The sequence below is a fragment of the Thermobia domestica genome, chromosome 12 (assembly GCF_964235325.1).
Source record: "Thermobia domestica chromosome 12, izTheDome1.hap1.1, whole genome shotgun sequence".
Classification (NCBI taxonomy): Eukaryota; Metazoa; Arthropoda; class Insecta; order Zygentoma; family Lepismatidae; genus Thermobia; species Thermobia domestica.
In genome coordinates this window covers 216,456,544-216,476,121 of record NC_137465.1, presented here as the reverse complement: position 1 = coordinate 216,476,121, position 19,578 = coordinate 216,456,544, and the positions used below count along the sequence as shown (strand labels likewise).

The window sequence follows — 19,578 nt, the reverse complement described above, 5'->3', positions numbered from 1 at the left end:
AAAGAAAAAAAACAAGAATTGACTCTTAGGTGTCATTCAGTGAAGCAAAGTGCAAAAAGAAAACATGGGTTTTCATCCTGTGATCCTTAAAGCACAGGGGGGAAACAGATCTAGCAATAGAATTGCATAAGAGACAAGACTTGGGTCAGCCTCGTCTCGAAAATGTGTCGTGACAGTTAGGGATGCACACGAGACAATATTTTAGGCTGTCTCGTCTCAGAAAATGAGCTGTAAAATTGGTGTCTCGACTCGAAAATGTATATTTCTCTATTGGAAGAGCTGTGTCTCGTCTCGTATTTTGTGAAGAAAATTATGTCTCGTCTCATCTCGTGCGCATCCCTAGTAAAAGTGATGTCTCGTCTCGAAAAATGTATTTGTTTCTATTTGAAGAGCTCTGTCTCGTCTCGTCTGGTGCTCGACTCTACTTGCAGATGATCCTATTTTGTCCATGAATTTTGTATAGGGCTTTTGGTCGTTCTTGAAATCTATCAGACGACCGAACGAGTACTCTCACTCAGACTGGGCTAGGAAAATTGTTTAGTACTTGCCTTCGTTTTGCAAATCACTGCTTGATGTGTTTTCTTGAGTAGTTGGAATGACTTCCTTTCCTCTCTTTTACATTGTAGCTTGGTTGAACTAGGTGTTAGGATAAGCCTAGGGCTTTATCTCTTCATGTCAAATAAGTAACCAGTAATATATCTCTGGTGTGGAGCTTTACTTTCTTTTTTATAAGTATTGCAACTGTGTAGCTTCAATATTGGATATAGGATTCGATCAGCTTACTACGATCACAAATCCTATGTCAATGGTAGAGCGTTCACCTTTGGTGTTTGGGGTCCGGGGTTCAAACCCTGCTCCCGCCAAGTGAACTTTGTGGTGGACAAACGCCGTGTGCGTGGGTTTTCTCGGGGTTCTCCCGTTTCCTCCCACTTTCTACATTAAACCATTTCATTCATCTCTCATCATTACCGTCTCCTTTAACCTAACGGGCATAACCCTGGGACGTAAAACTCAAAAATTTCATTTCATTTTTCACAAATCCTATGAAGTGTACTTACTGTGAAGATATAGTAACTAACCAACTAATTCTATGGCTTATGGAGCCCGGATGTTCAATGTCGCATTCACAGAAGTTCTCCATCGTGATATGTCCTTGGCCAACTGGATCTAGTTTGTACTTTATATTCCTATTTCTGCTAGATCCATCTTAACATTGTCCTATCTGCGCTTAGGTCTCCCTAATGATCGTTTTTCGATTGGATTTCCAGTTAAAATTTTGAAACCGTTCCTATTTTCTTCCATTCTGGCTACATAACCTGGTCACCTGAGTTCCTCTGATTTAATGATTCTAACAATGTCAGGTAAACCGTATAAATTATGCAGCTCCTCGTTATGAAGTTCCCACCATTCCCCCATTTCCGTCCGTCTTGGATTCGAATCTTCATCTTAGGATTTTATTTTCAAATAGTTTCAGTCTGTGTTCTTCCCTTAAAGTAAGCGACTATGTTTCTCAACCATACAATAAAACAGAGATAATTATCATTTTATGTATTTTAAGCTTCAAATTCCTCAACAGGATTTGCGAAGCCAAAGAGATTTTGTGCTGAATAACAACACGGATTTCCTACTTTCAGTCGAAATTTTATTCCTTTGATTTTGGTTAATTGATGGTAAAGGGAACATCATAGCTTAGTGGATAGAGTGTTGGATTCATGTCCGCGAGGTCCCGGGTTCGATTCGCGGCCGGTTTTTTCCCCCCAATTTTCGGCGTCCACCGAACGTCGTGAGGCTAAACTGGGGAGTTACGTAAATAAACGTGACGGCAGCTAAGTCTAGAAAGCTCCCGATTCGCCGGTTAGCGATTCACACGTTCGTCGCTAGGGTAGACGTAGTTTCACCAGTCACTAACAGATGGCGTGGAGGGGCTCAGGCACACAAATTCGGGCCGTTACATCAAGTTGTTTTGGTTTAATGGTGATTATACATATATTTGAAAGTATTCACTGTCGAAAGTATTATCTAATATTTAACGTCTTCATAACTGGCAGTATTACGGTCACGGAAACTTCCATATATTTAGTTTTCTCCACATTTACTTATAAACTCAAGTCCCTACAGGAGCTTAATAAATTGTCTGCATTTTTTTCTATTGTCCTTGTATAATCCCTTGTCAAATTTACATCATCAGCATACTCCATAACTTGGCGCCATTCAGCTGTAGGCCCTGGTTATCTTTTCCTTCCTCATATCATGTTCTAAAACAAAAGTGAATAATAATGGCGACCAGGGGCTGATCCAGGACGGACTTCTGGGAGGGGGGCGGTGGGTTGTAATACTGCTACTTAGAGCTGCTCTTAAGAGCTCCAAACTCTTGTGATGGGTTTTATTTATATATAAAATAAAAAAAAATCATCTTCTTGGAAAGGGGCCATCGCCCCCCCTGGATCCGCCACTGATGGCGACAACGCATCTCCCTGTTTCAGGTTCTTGACATGAAAACTCATGGACAAGCATCTTCAATACTCGGAGTTCCCTTTGGGATTAATTTAAACACATCTTAATTAATCTAACTAGCTTTTACGATATTTCAAATTTGGTAAGAATGTTATACAATGTTTCCCTTCTAATGGAGTTGTAGGCCTATCTGAAACCAATAAATAATCTTTTATAATGCATCGGAATAGAGTAATTCGGGGGGGGAGTGACCATAGGGGTGAAGTGAATAGAGTTAAGGTTAATGAAATGCGACAACAAAGCGTGATCGGTGATGACCTTGCAAAACCCCTGTATGTTCAGTATTGAGTCTGTGGCTGACGGAGAAGGTAGTGTGCAGAGGAAAGAAGCGAATTATTGAATGCAGCGAGCACGAACTGAACGGAAGGTGAGTAGAGTTGTAGCCTTTTTTTGTTGCTATGATAGTATTTAACAGTAAGAAACTAGGGCAATTCTTTCCTTAAGTAATTGTGTTGTATCCAATACTTCCACAGCAGCATGATGCGATTATTAGGTACGCATGTATATAGACATACCTCAATATATTGCGAACATAAAGATACAAAACATGTTTTGAAATTAAGACGACGAGATGAGGTGAAGTAACATATTTTGGGGTGATGTGATTAGTCCTGTTAATCATTCCATGTATACAATATGAACCAAAGAACATATTTACATCTAACTATTTCTTATTTGTCCTCCAAACCAGAGTCTCGTATAGGAGAAACTTGGATTCAAGACCTATTGGAAACTCAAATAGTGTGCTCTTTCTTGTAAGGTCAGACAACTCAATGCTCCGGAGACGGTACTTTGGACACGATCTTGGGTCGGTATGTCTATTTGCCTCTTAAGTATTTCTACAACAATAGCTTATGTACTTTTACATCATGTAGATGTTCTTCGTTAGCTGTATACTCATTATTAAGCAGTTTATATCTTGTTATTTACATTATGTCAAGGACACTTCCTCTCACCACTTTACCTCATATGTATATTCGCTTCACCCCCACGTGTGGGGTGAAGTAAATAATTTATCTTGTATGATTCATTTGTTTTTGTGCACGTTACTTGAGACACGATATGAACCATACTTTATTATCAGAATGCAGAAGGTCTGTCCTGTTCATATATAATTGTTAATCAGCTGTGCTACCATTTCTGTGTAAGATTTTTTTCACTTTCATGCTAACTATGTTCACTTCCTCTCGAATTACTCTATTATATTTCCATTTCTCGTCGAGTATTTGACGAATGTTAAATATATGGCTGTAAGTTGATCAACTTCGCCTAAATACACACTGCTAATCTTCAATAATTCCATCTGTATATGGGGTCAATCTTGCTAGCAGTATCTTTGAGAGGATTTATATAGGATGTTGATGAAAGAGAGCTACCTCGACAATCATTACAATTAGTTTTGTCGCCTTCTTGTAAATTGACACAATGATTCTTGTGGCGATTACTCCTTGTTCTAGATGAGGAGAATGAGTTTTGTACCTCGTTTCATAGCCTTTCGCACTCAACTAAAATTAACTCAGCCGGAATTTCGTCTACATACGGAGATCGTGTTTCTTTAATGTCTTTATAACAAGATTTATTTTTGTTCGGTTAGGCTCTGGAATATACAGTTCTGCTCTATACATTGCAGTTTCTCCCTATTTATTTATTTATTTATTTATTTTTGGGGTTGCTTGTTCAGCAAATTGTCAAAGAAATCTTTACATTTATTCAAAATACTATCCGTATCCGTGAGAATTGTACCGTCCGCTTTCTTGAATATGTACATTCAGAGTTAATAACCTTTGTTAAATTTGTTGATGATAGCTTTTGTTAAATACATGTCACGAATATCTTTGTTTTTATTATTTTAACTATCAGAAAATCACTTTTCTTTGCTCTAAAGGTTTCGAGGCTTCTTGCCTCACATCGATGACATTTTGTGTATTTTTATTTTTCGGATTTTGTAGCCAACACAGTTCATCCTTTTTGTGTGTGTGTGTGTCCGGCGGAATCTTTATTCCTTCTCTTGTCGACCTGTTTTGTGGAAGGTTATTTGTTTTCATGTTGAATACGAATGTTTCTACAAGGTGTCCAAGAAATCCCATACCCTTAGGTTTAAGTATCTGAGAGAGCAATGCCGCTGTAATTTTAGTTTATTTACTTAGCACATCCCTTAGTTGAAAACTTACATATTCGAATTGTGTGTCTAGCAGAGCTGCACCTGCTCCGTCATGCTGTATATACAGATATATATATATATATATATATATATATATATATATATATATATATATATATATACGTCTTCATGTCCTCCTTGACATGTTGCGGAGCATCTGAGGACCTATCGTTCAAAAGACTTCCTCAACATTTTCTTGCAATTTTTCGTTTGTTCTGGACTGACGATGAGAGACATGTTACTTGATTATTTTCCGCAACGATGTGTCTGGCATTGTCAAGTCCGGGTTCCGTGGGGGCAATTTCAATGGAAGTGAAGGTGTTGGAGAACTTCGCCCAATCCTTTATCTTAAAAAAATGTTCGTTACTTAAATCACTCATCTAGAGAGCAAAATAGGATGGAGCCCAAGTTCCAAGATTTCCTTGTCTTGAACTTGATTAACCATCTTTGTAACGTGTAAACAAGAATATCCATTTACATATTCATGAAACAAAAGGTTCGAATAAATATCATAATGTCATGCCGACCCATGTTATAACATGAAGCAGTTTCGTTCCAACTTCTGCACATAATGAAGATTTTCCTTAGACTAGAATACTTTTTTCTCCTTTGTGAACTACGATATCGAGCATTTATCTGAAATAACACTCATGAGGAAATCACGGTTTCATGTCATTGACAGATAATATCCATTCATAAATATCGGTCTAAACACTTTCATATGCATATCTTTTTCAATGCAGTCATGTATTGTTTGTCATGACACATCAGAAATGCTGCTCTTTTGCAAAGTGATTAAATTTGAGACATTGTAATTGATCGATATATGGCATCACATGTTTTCTCAAGTGTCTTTATGCATGCATTACGCGGTCTGTCTTAAACACATCTTAAAGCAAATTTGCATTTTTCCAATCAAGTAGGACTGCTTTACGAGGCAGACTCTTGCCAAAGCGATCTCTAAATGCAGTCATTACCTTGTCTTTGTCTGGTGTGTGGTCGTTCGTCACTTATGTTCGTCACACATGTCACCAACTATTTTTCTATTGTGTAACTGAAACTATTCACGCCAACCATGTCTTCATAATTGAAACTCTCCATATGACCTTGAACGCAGGAATACCAGTCTCAACTTGAAAACAAGGATATAAGACAGTTCTGCCTGTTACCATAAAAGCATTGTTACCAGGGTCGTTCCGAAATTAATGCCTCCTATTTGTTTGTATTGACTTTGTATGTTCGTGCCAGATGTCGTTGGTGTAATGCTAATGCTTGAATAGTCATCTTTTATTTGCAGTTGGTCCCGTTGTTCTGCGGTAGTTGGCGTCAACATAGAACTGTTCCAAAATGGAGCTGATATGGATGTGCGTATAAAACAACGATGTGTGTTTGAATTCCTCACTGCTGAAGGAATCGCGATGATTGAAATCCAACGTCGCTTGGTAAAGGTTTATGGAGAAGATACAATAGATATGAGCAATATGAGGCGATCGGTGAAAAGGGTGTTCATGACAAGCCACGACCGGGTTGACCCCGCACAGCTGTCATCCCTCGCAATGAAGAGCGTCTTGATCAACTCATCCGTGCTAATCGCCGGATAACGACCAGAAAATTGTGAACAAAGCTGAATGTCCGCTGTAATGCCTTGGAAATAACGCTGGAACATCAAAGCTGTAAGGAAGTGGTTAGCGTCAGCTGGTTCCGATTTTTACAAGCGCGGCATGCAGGCTCTGGTTCATCGTTGGCAAAAGTGCATAATGAATAGTAGAAACTATGTGAAAAAATGACTTTCGGAACGACCCTCGTACAAATACCATAACTAAAATTTCACTGACATTGCTTTTTGTGGTACTCAAAACTCGGGTGATTTCGGACACTATGTACAAGTCATAACTAGCCTGATATGGTTTAAATCTTATTTGAGTGAAGAGTTGCAATAAATAAATTACGTCTAAAGCCGTACAAACTTAATTTTTATGCACACAGATTTTCTTTGCAAGTACCATCAACAATATCTACTACTCATATGTAACTGAATGGTAGACGTTGGTAACCCAGGAACAATGATGATGACTCATGCTTTTAGTACACATGCATCTTGTAAATGCTACAGTATCGTTTGTTATATGTATAAGCCACACCTTTCATTATGGCCTTTTGGACATGGGCGCGGTGTATACACCCAGTAAATAGTACACCAACCCTATGCTGAAATCACCCTTTTTAAATTTTCTTCAAAGCATTGTTGCTTCTTAATATGTACATCAACAACTTTAGAATTGCTATGCATAAAATATGATTAACCTTGACTTGACTTCCTGATTATGCTTTTATCCTCAAATATTTCTAATCTAATACAGACCACTATTGGCGCCCGAACAGGGACAAAATTATAACGCATCCATTGTGGTGTAGTTCCTTATTGTATTTAGTGGCCTAATTCACGAGAATACTCGTAACTACATTATTTGCAATTCAGTACACATGCTGGAACGCTATCCTACACACATATCCATTCATTCTTTACGTAAGTATATATTCAAAAAATAAATATTAAATGTTATAATATAAACCAAATCCATTTTTAAAGATTAAGTAAATTCATAAATAAATAACAAGGTGGTGATTGTGAAAGTGCGTGCGGTAAAACAGGTGCTATACAAAAACTTCTTTATTTCAGTCAAATATAAGAAAACACTACATAGAAATATTGCAAAATTGTTGAACATACACCAGTGAACAGACACAGACATAAAGTTGGTCTAAAAATGTTTGTATTATGTACAATGCAAACACTACTACACATGCAATTTTTACTGTATCTTTATAGTATATATATTTTAGTTCAAATAAATTATGTGGATAAACAATACATACACATATAAACATAAATATTCATTTATTTATATTTGTAGAAAAAGTGTAAATAAATTAAATTGAAGCTGTATAAAATGTAATAATAACAATAGTTATAGTATTGACATAACAAAAATTGTCTGTCATGACTGGTCTTTCAGTTTTAGTTCAGTAAAAAACGTTTGTACTTCTCTACGTAGATCACTAACCAGAATCTAATAACTTTCAGCTTAAGCTGAACTATGTGAAAATATAGACTAACCGTACAGACTTGGTCCATGTCTTTTTAACAAGAGATTAAAACAATAGATCTGTGACCTCATATAACACACAGTACCTACTTTGTGTTGTTGTTTTCGCTATAAAAATAAAAATATGTAAAAAATAAAATATATATATCAACAATAAATAATTACGTAAAAAATTCAAAAATGCAAAAATCATTTTGAAAGATGAATTGTTTGTTTTACATTAGTATATATGTTTACGAAAACCTTTCTTATTATTGTTATTCCTCACTGTATTGAATAAATGACCTGTTTGGTCCATTAGCGGTGTTTAGTGTGAAACGGCTGAACGATCCTCCATTGTTGTAGCCCTGATTGCTGGCAACTTGAGTGTTTGTGGCGCCAAAATTGAACCCGCGGCTTCCCCTCTGGAGTTCTCTGTATTGTTGCGTAATGTCTGTGTCTGTTCCTGATTGCTGAGATTGGAGCCGATGAGGTATTTGAGGATCGTTACTCAAGGGAAGATTTCGGATATGGGCTAGGAAGACTGTGGGTTGTGGGTTATGGTTTTGGAATGGTCTGTAAAAATCGGCATTGTTATATTGGTTAGTAAAGCCTGCTTGTAACTGACGCTGCTGTTGTTGAAATACCTGTGGATTTTGCTGTTGGTACTGGTTTTGAAATTGGTTAGAAGCATGCGTAAACTGTCGAAATTGACCATTGTTATTATTGTTATTGTTATTATTATTAGCATTGTTAAAATTAGATAGTGATTGTTGCTGAGGTGATCTGAAAGAAGCATATTTTTGGTGGTTATGAGGTTTATAAGTTGTTGGAGCAAGTGGTTTATGGGTTGTAGCTTTTATGTGATGTTGAAATGGAACAGGATTAGCAAAACCAAAAGGAGTAGGTTGTTGACGGGTAAAGCTGTTAGTAAAACTATTATCTACTTGGAAGCTTCTACGAGAGGCTAAATTAGGGTGATTGGTTTCAGGATTGGAGGATGGAACAGGGAAACCAAATAATTGGTTGTTTTGTGCACCTGTTCCGCTGTATTGGAACAGGGGCAGCTCTCTTTTCTGCAATGAAAAAGGAAAAACCAAAGATGCAGTGAGAATATGAATTTAATGTACACCTTATTTTCCCAAATGAAGCAAGATGATTACAGTATTGATGATACCTCATCATTATCTTAAATATCGTATGATATAATTTTAATGATAATCATATGTAATTTATCTCAGTGTGACTTGTATAATCATTTCCTTAGTATCAACTTGTGCCTGTAAGATTGGTTTCACTACTCAATATCTTACATTTTCTTTATTTTTGTGCAGATAATTATAACTTTTGGAACAGAACACACTTTTAAACTACTAAAGAATTTGAAGAATATTTCGTTTCTGATCTTTTTGTCGTAAGGAATTAGAATTTATATTCATGCTAATCTAGAATGTATTGTAGCACTATACGTATATATAAAATAATTTTTTGATATATAATCTCAAGAAGCTTAAAAATGTAATGTTACATTTGCTTTTGAGAAACTGTTAACTTTTTTGCTACTAATGACAGTATTTTCTTTAGATGTCTCTATTGTTTGTGCATTAACCAATTTCGGTTTTTGAGTAAAGTAAATCATGGGTAGTATAATATCTTTCTGTTGTTGTCATGTAGGATCGAAATGCTTACCTAACTTAAAATCACTGCTCTAAGAAACGGGAAGGCACATCCCAAAATATTCATAAATTTTAAAAAAAATGAAATCATGATTTTCTTAAATGAAGAGCAAGGTTTTTAAGTAGAGAAAAGAGGAGAAAGTTGAATGGTTATGATGTATTGCACATAATCGTGCTCAATAATATATTACGCAGGAAAAACAACGCTATATGTTTAACTGAGTATAATAGTATTTTGAACAATATATCTTTCTCTGTCACATTAACATCTATTACTATTAAACACACTGGGTACTACAAGGTGAACTAAAAGTGTGGAAACACCTAAATAAACGGCAGGATTTTAAATGAATTGCAAAAGTAACACTGTAGATTAGTAGTATAGGTGGGAAAAATCTTTTAGGACGTGTGATATCAAAGGCATCTTGAAATCTTACATTTTGAATTCACTTTTATTTTCTTAAACAGAAATCATATGCTGTGATACCTTCTTCTGATATGAAATTTTCTCAGGAAGAATTCAATGTTGTGTTTATTTCTGGCTTATCACTTACCATAACGAAGTTATTACTGATTTTTGTTTTCTTGGTATTGTTTCAGGTGACTAAGATAACATGGCTATGACAAGAAGAACTCATTGAGATTATTTTGATGTCAGGAGAACGATGAACATGAGACGTTGCTGATAATTTTAACAACCGTCACTCAATTAGGGCACACATTAGCCATTCGACAGTAAGCAAGTTTATCAAGAAATTCAGGGAAACAGGGTTCGTGGTCAACAGATTAAAGTCAAGCAGGTTATTCATGGCGACTTACGAAACAACGTCAATAGCAGTGTTGGTAGCATTTAGCAAGAGTCCAAATCGAAGCACTCGTCAATTATCCTACGAAAGTGGTGTTAGTTGCACATCCATCATACATGTTTTGTCCTTGCGTATGTGGCACCCTTACAAGCTACAAGTGCATAAGCACCTCTTGGAGAATGACTCCGATTGCTGTTTTGAATTCGCGTAGTGGGCAATAGAGCAAATACAGCCCCCTTTTGCTTACGATGTCCTGTTCACAGATGAGGCCAACTTTTAAGTTTTTGGTGAGATGAACATACAGGATGTTCGCTACTGGTCGAACATCAATCTCCATTAGTGTGACGTACATGCTGGCATTCCTGGAGAAGTGATGGTTTATGGGGACTCGTATTATGGGTTCTTGGTTTATCAACGATACTTTAACAGCAATCGAGCATCGTCTAATGTTCAAAGAAAATATCTTGCCATCTCTCTTATCTGAAGATGGGACATTTCTTGAATTCTACCAACAAGATTATGGAAATTGAGTTTTTGAATATTTGAATATGGAGTTTCCCAAATCGTGGATTGGTAGATGTGGTGCTGTGGAGTGGCCAACATATTCTCCTGACCTCACTCCCTAGACTTTTATATTTGAGGAAATCTCATGTTCGTTGTGTTTTCAGTGAAAATTCGGGATACTGACCATTTAAAGGAACTCATAACAAACGAGTGCGCAAGCATACTTGAAAACACTTTGAGCAAGGTTTTGGATGAACGAGTAAAAATGACTGACAAATCAGCGGAATGCACAACACATCGAACACATCCTTTAATCGGGAAAAATATGTGGTATGTGACTGACATTGTGAAAACCAAACAACCATCATAACTTCTTTATGGTAAGTGATAAAACAAAAACAAACACAACATTCAATTCCTGAGAAACGTTAATTTAGACAAGAACAAGGTATTTATTTAAGAAAATGAAAGTTAATTCGAAATGTGGATTTTAAGATGACAGCTATCGACGTCACATGTCCTACAGTTTTTACCCCCAACTGTACCATTAACATACAGTGTTACTTTTGCAATTCTTTTAAAATCCTGCCTTTTGTCTGAGTGTTTCCACACTTTTGGACAATCCTGTATATTAAATTGCTGGATCCAGGTCCGTATGTATAAGTGTCAAGGGGAGGAGTCCCTCTAAACTTATCAGCCTCTCCGAAATTTTCAGTTTTTTTTATTTAGGTAAATGTATGTCAAGAAACAGTTATATTTTATTTCATGGGAAGCAAAAGCTGAATTCTTTTATTGTTCTTATCTGGACACTTCAGTATTCTCTTTTTTCTTTTCATGAAAGTTCCAGATGATTTTGTCTTCTGCAGGTAGGCATGCTTTATATTGATTGGTTAAAATTACGCACTTATTTTGTATTCAATTTTTCTATCAATTTTCCGAGCTATAAAAGTCAATAAACTGAACTAATTGTTCAATGCACTTCAAATGCTTTTGTTTCCACAGAAAACTCATAGCATTTAAGAACTAAAAACTATGAATATGAGGTAAACTCAAGTTAGCTCCTCCCCAAATTTATCTTTTCCCCTCCTCAACTGTTCTGGCAAAAATCTACTGGAAATGTTCATGATTCAATACCACTACACAGAGTTCTCTTAACATTGTAACGTAAATAATCTCCCATACAGCGTTATTACTGGATTGATATTATTTGAAATGCGCATATTATTTAGAGCAATTTTCAATGTCCGAAGAGCTTTACATATTGGATGTAAATGTTTAACTTTGAATTCAAATTAAAAAAAAAAATGGAGTATGTAATTATTTTCCAGTGCCTTCTATGGGTATTTTTTTTTTACTTTTTCCTTCTTGTCATATTCGAAGGAGTTCCAATCAAAAGATCTAATATGTTTCAATCAAAAATTTTCTTGTAGGCCTTATATCTGGAGAACTTCATATAGCCAAACCCAAACTATCACATAACTCAGTATGGAGTGCTTGTTCCGAAAAAAAAAAACGAAAACTCGATTTAGGGGCTGTTCAAAATTTTGTGGTCCCTGATCCAGAAATTTATTATTGGTCAAGATCGCAATCTTTTGATGCATTTTTTTGATTATTGCTAAAATTCTTGACCAAGATCACAATGTTTGATCCATTTTTTGGGGGGAGTCATTCCTAAAATTCTTGTACGTACAATATAAAAACCTTGCCCTGAAATCAAATGTGGTTAGAAGTATTTTATACTCCTTATGCTTGTTATTTTATCATTACCTCTTTCCTATTCATCTAACTAGAAATCTAGTATTCAAATTCTATTCATCATTACCTCTTTCCTATTCATCTCACTAGAAATATAGTATTCAATTCCTATTCATCATTACCTCTTTAATATTCATCTCACTAGAAATATAGTATTCAATTACTATTCATCATTACCTCTTTCCTATTCATCTCACTAGAAATCTAGTATTCAATTCCTATTCATCATTACCTCTTTCCTATTCATCTCACTAGAAATCTAGTATTCAATTTCTATTCATCATTACCTCTTTCCTATTCATCTCACTAGAAATATAGTATTCAATTCCTATTCATCATTACCTCTTTCCTATTCATCTCACTAGAAATATAGTATTCAATTCCTATTAATCATTGCCTCTTTCCTATTCATCTCACTAGAAATATAGTATTCAATTCGTATTTATCATTACCTCTTTCCTATTCATCTCACTAGAAATGTAGTATTCAATTTCTCTTATGTTGGATTTCGTTGGGAGGTATTCAGGATAGTTGGCATTTCTAGTTAGATTTGCCTTAAAATCAATCTAGGAAGTTGGTGCTTTCTCTACTTTAAATGCGGTGCAATTTTAAAAAGTGTTAAGTAAGTGCAAATACAAAACCTTTTCCCTCATTTTTTACACATAAATGCTACACAAATGTAAATATTTACATACAAAAAACACAACTTATTTTCTATTTTTAGTGCCACACTACATTGTTAACGTGAAAGGTGATAACAACAATCAACTACTGTCCTCTAACAATTGGTGCTATAAAGTGAGTGTGTCCTGTATTATGAATATTTATAAACTACCATGCATATCTAAATTAAATATAAGTATATATACATATATGTACAAGAATATACATTATAAAATACAAAACATATCATTCAAAAATCAATACGCAAATTTGAAGGTTTAAACTTTCTTGCTGGTCTCAGTGTACGATATTTTGCTGGATCTGCAGTACTTGGTGGAACAAAAAAAGTAATCAAATAAATAAAAAAGTAAACCTCCAATATTTGGCTGCATGTATCCTAGTAGACTTTGATACCAGCAAGACATTTTAAACCTGGAACTGAGCATAAACACATGAAATTTTGTTTAGATCTGTAAAAAAATCTCTATCAGACAAATGGATTATATAGAGACATGAGCCCATAATTTTGTTTGGTTGACTAATTGATTAATTAGAGTTTAACGTCCCTTTCGAGCGCTGAGGTTATATGAGGCTACACTTAACGTCTCTTTCGAGTGCTGAGGTCATATGAGGCTTCACTTAACGTCCCTTTCGAGCGCTGAGGTTATATGAGGCTTCACTTAACGTCCCTTTCGAGCACTGAGGTCATATGAGGCTTCACTTATCGTCCCTTTCGAGCGCTGAGGTCATATGAGGCTTCACCTAACGTCCCTTTCGAGCGCTGAGGTCATATGAGGCTTCACTTAACGTCCCTTTCGAGCGCTGAGGTTATATAAGGCTTCACCTAAGTCCTTAAAATCATGTTCGAGAAAATCGTTCAGTTTAACGTCCCACGGTTATGCCTTTTAGGCTAAGGGAGACAATGATTAAGGCACATGAATGATGACGGCAGAATTGGTGGAGTGAGAAAGTGGAAGGAAACGGGAGTACCTCGAAAAAATCCACGAATATGATGTTGTCTACCACAAACTTACTTCACCGGGATCTGACCAGGGACCCCATGCACCAGAGGGATCCCACCACTAAGTCACAGTGCCTCCCCCTAAACAATCGTGTTCGAACCGACACTCGGATTTGTATCTTCTGAATTGAAGGTGGTTGTCATACCCATCCATGGGCGCCGATCCTGGAACCCGGGACCCCTTAGTACTCATTTGGACTCTCATGTATTTTTATGAATGTGTATTTTTATATGTACTTTTTATTATTATATGTATTGCTTTTTGTATATTTTTATGATTATACAATAGCATAATTCGAAGGCAATTTGCCTTAAAATTCTCGTATATGGTTTCTTAGACTCTTATCTGCTACCAAACACACATCTGAATGCTCTCCCTCCAAGATATAGAGAAATCTTCGCCCCTGCACCCATCAAATAGAATATCAACTCTGATGCACTAAACTTAAAGCTCTATATCACAATTATGCTGGATATTATTTTCAACTTCATTTCATTGTATTATTCAGAATATCAAGCCCAAACGACGCATAAATTTGCCACGCTAGGTTCAATAAAAGTGTTGCAAAGAGCCTACATCAATTAATGATAACTTCTGCTTTTAGAACTCAAATGAATCTAATCAACTTGCAATTCCTTTACTTTCGCTAATATTACACAGAGTTCCAGAAATTTGGCCACACAAATATGATAAAAGCGGAAAAATACAAACTAAAAAAGGAATGTGTTTCTTATAATGCAATTAAGGTATTTGTAGCTGGAAAATGAGAATGGAAAATATTCATTTGAATGTCTCATATGTAAATACCATGTGTTGTTTCTTCCCGTCTTCATAAGTATCGGAAAACGATATGGCATTTGGCTCCCAAACCCAGTTCGGACTCCTAAGTAGTAGAATTAATCCAAATAGTGTTTAGCATTCCTGTCTTTCTTAATCTAATATTAACATTTTAAATATTATTTTACCTTAGAACTGGAACAAATAAATGTATTTTAATTTTGTATAATTAAAATTTAATGAAAATCGAATTCTCATTTTCTTCTCGCTGTTGGCCGATAGATCTTCCCGGTTATTATCGGCCAATGCTGCTCGGAACGCGCGGGAATATTGCGAAACTACATTCGGACCTCCTGATCGAAATACGCAATGTGAGAACTTTTTTCGACAATTTATTGCTTTGCTGTTCTTTAGAATGCAATTGTCCTATGTGTATTAATTTCGAATACGGGTTCAGTGTAGAGACCTGTACGGGCCGAATTTTTCGGCCCGAGCCCAATCCAGCCCGAATGTACGTAGGCCCGGCCCAGCCCGGGCCCGAAAAGTTTTGAAGATTTTCGGCCCGAGCCCGGCCCGGCCCGATAAGTTTTTAAAAATTCTTGGCCCATGCCCGGCCCGGGCCCGATAAATTTTCGAAGTTTCATTTTGTAACATTTTTCACGGGCACACTTCTTCAACGTTTGCCTTTATTCTAATTATCGTTTAACGAATGTCAATAATTATTAAAGAATTGCAATTAATCGGCCCCAGCCCGGCCCGACCTGAAGAGAAATCAGTATCGGCCCGCCCAAGCCCGGCCCGGCCCAAAGAAATAATAGAGTCGGCCCGCCCGTGCAGGTCTCTAAGTTCAGTGCAAGCATTGTATTGTGTATCAATCAATGGATAAATAAAGAATATATATTGTTGTTATCTATTGCCGATAATGTTACCTGTTGCCGATGCTAAATGGGTTATTTCCTTGGCCAGTTCCTACACAATTACCGTTAATAAGCCGCGCTCTCAGTCTCAATCGGCGAAAGAAGAAAACGCACGATATAATAATCATAGCCAACGTTTCTTGGGATACAATTAACTAACTAACTCTATACTCTATGAAACCCGAAGGTTCAATGCCACGTTTGCAAACGTTCTCCATTGACTTCTGTCTTTAGCCAACTGGATTCATTTTCTACTTTGTATTCTTATTTCTGCGAGATCTATCTTAATATTGTCCTCCTATCTGCGCCTAGGTCTTCCTAATGGTCGTTTTCCGATTGGATTTCCAGTTAAAACTTTGAAAGCATTCCTACTTTCTTCCATTCTGGGTACATGACCTGCCCACCCGAGCCTCCTACACTTGATGATCCTAACAATGTTTGGTACACGGTATAAATTATGAAATTTCCGCAATTCCCCTTCCTCTTGGGTCCAAATATTCTTTTCTGGATTTTTCTCAGATACTTTCAGTGTGGGTCCTTCCCTTAGAGTAAGCGACCAACCATGTTTCAGCGCAATAGGCACGATTATCGTTTTATATATCTTAAGCTTCAAATTCTTCGACAGAATTCAAGACGACAAAAGATTTTGAACTGAATAATAACACTAAACAAGTATGTACTAAAACCCAATCCCAAAAACTGTTGATCGTAACTGTATCTTATGTAAAAGAGGGCCAATATGTGATTTCGCATGTTCAGTATTTCTCTGAACGGGAAACGTTACACATTACAAGACATACTTCCTGTCTTTCTTCCATTGCTTCATTCGATTTTTTCTGCGAAACAGGGCTATTTCTTGTAGGGAGGAACATTCTATCGCCCTGCAAGAAAGAAGGAAAAGCTAAATATTTGAACTTACCTGTGGGGAAACTCCGAGCATTCTCAAGGACGGTGGCACGTTGAGGGACTTAGGAATCTTGACATGAGCAAAGTCTACAGTGAAGGCTTCGCACCAGACACTCATGTAATCAATGTCAAAGACAGTGAGATCTCCTGGAAGGGTCAACACGATGGTCTTCTTGTCGTACCTTCGCAAAGGAAGTTCTTTGCCGTTTTCGTCAGGAACTCGGATGCCATTGGCGTCTGGCTTGCTTCCGCGGCCGACCCAGAATTTGGCATCTACAGATAAAAACAATAAAAGAAGTTAATTATCATTTTGCACGTGTAAGAAAAACGTCAGATACGTCGGACCTGGTTAAATGAGAAACATCTATTACTGGAAATCGTCTTCTTCAATATTACCTCTTTAAGTGAAACATCAGCTATTTCAAACTGCTAAGTAAAAAGCTCGATATGTAGGATTAAGTAGGATTAATTTTGCGTTCTCTTGTGGTCACACTATCCAAGTTTGACTGCAATAACAATTAATCACTATAGCTAACAATTTCGTTTATAATGCAGAAACGAATAAAGGTAAGTAAAAATACCTGCCTGGACGTTAACATACATTACCTATGAGCTATTAAACCAAAATAAGGCAAAACACTTTACTATTATAAGTTATTAATTAAAGATTTTATTTCTGCCTAATGCTGAGTAACTTTCACAACTATGTGTCTGTACTGCTCTTGACTACTAGAGCTAAATCATTCATCAAATCGATAGAGATGCGGTGCGAAATTCAACTATTTTAGTCGACAATAGTGCCACCATGTACTTGTAACAATTACTACAGAAATCAGCAGTAAGTGATAAACTCTGGCAACAAATACGTTAACTTGAACTTCACATACTCGTATTTTATGTAGAGGAAACAATTAATAAACTTTTAACACTCTGAAGCTTTTAGAATATAATTTTCAAGATTTATCTCGGAAAGACCATCTCTGAAGATTTGATATGTTTTATGTTTTTCATTTAACTCTAATATTCAGTATTTTTTCATAAAATTGCTCAATAAGCTTCCTTGATTGTAAACTCGCAAAACAAAATGTACTCATTTCTTGTCACACTGTTTTTATACTAAGTTTTAAGCTCGCAAAACATAATCTACTCATTTCTTGTCACACTGCTTTTATACCATGTTTTAAGCTCGCAAGATATAATCTACTTATTTCTTAAAGCACTTTTTTATACTAAGTTTTATGGTCTCAAGTAATAATCTACTCATTTCCTGACGCACTGCTTTTATACTAAGTTTTAAGCTCGCACAACATAATCTACTAATTCTTTGTCACACTGCTGTTAAGCTAATTTTTATAACTTTTAATTTACGATGACGTCACAATGCGCTTATCCTCTTCTGAATAAACTATACGGAGAGGAGCTGACAGTTCGCGAAGGACAATTATGAGAGGAAAACAAGAACCACGGTAGCGTAGTTGATGGTTTTACAGACGAACTACGTGCGAATTCATGACTACCCCGCGTACTCTGTCAACACTATTTTACCCGATTCTTCTACTTTATTTCCTCTTCTTTTTTCCTTCTCTGCTTTGCTCATCCTGTAAGGCTAGCCATACTTTAACAAGAGAACAAAACAGTCAAACTGCTGTAGATGGAGACACAAGAGGATGTGGAGAGAGGAAGAGAGAGAGAGAGAGAGAGATTCTAAATGCACTGATCGTGTGTCTCAATTACAACGTTGGAGGCACCTTTGTGCAGTATGTACCAGTAATGGTGTGGGTAAATGAAAACTTGAGACGCATCACCCACCATGACCCACTCTGGCATACCAAAATCCATTGTCATCAACTCTGACCCACGATCCACGCCCTCCTCTCCAAGAGTTTATGTTTGTAATAAAACAAGGCTGTGAAGTTAGAAGTTATCACTGATCGGAGTTCGAATTTCCGTGATCAATCGCTAAAGTACAACTCTGTTACAATACCAGTGGATCTGACCTTTACGATATAAAATGGTAAAGTGTTTGTCATGGTCCATATTACGATGAATTTTAATTTAATTATCATATATAATTATTTCCTTGTTGAGTTACAGATACTTTTCAGTGAAAAATAGGATGAAATTTGAAAATCTTGAATGAGGATAAAGAAGAAAATGAAATGAAATCTTTAAGTTTTACGTCCCACGGATATGCCGGTTAGGCTAAAGGAGATGGTGATGATGAGAGATGAGTGAAATGGTGGAATGAAGAAAGTGGGAGGAAACGGGAGAACCCCGAGAAAACCCATGAGCACGGTGTTTGTCCACCACAAAGTTCACTTGGCGGGGACTGGGATCGAACCCGGGACCCTAAGCACCAGAGGTGAACGCTCTACCACTGAGCCACCGTGCCCCCAAGGATAAAGAAGAATAACGTAAAGGAAAAAAAAATGTAAAATTCTATTGTGTCTCGAAAGCCAAGTAATAAATCCTATTGCTATGGTTATAATTACAAATATCAATATCCAAAAGTGCCTCAATTTTTTTCTCACATAGATATACTCATTTCGGGTAAGTAAATAGAAACAAATGAAAAAAGGAAGAAAAGTGGAGGCCTTGAAAGTAAAACGTAGCCAAATTTAACGACTATTCAGAAAATGCTGTTGTCTACAATGCATTGAATAGAATGGATCGGTGGGTCAGAGCGGGTTATGGAGGCAGGTTGATCAGAATCGATATCAGTGGGTAGTGGCTCGCTGTCAGTCACATCCTGTTGACCTATGACCCAGCTACCCAGTTACAAATTTTGACC

The 19,578-nt window shown here is 36.6% G+C and overlaps 1 protein-coding gene across 1 annotated transcript in view; it reads right to left on the bottom strand.

Moving 5' to 3' along the window:
* LOC145667034 (uncharacterized) overlaps positions 1-19,578 on the bottom strand; it is a 238,964-nt gene that overhangs the window by 96,592 nt on the left and 122,794 nt on the right. The window contains exon 6 of the mRNA XM_081734727.1: positions 16,801-17,060. Within this exon, the coding sequence (XP_081590853.1) occupies positions 16,801-17,060 (260 nt within the window). The remainder of the gene's footprint in view (positions 1-16,800; positions 17,061-19,578) is intronic.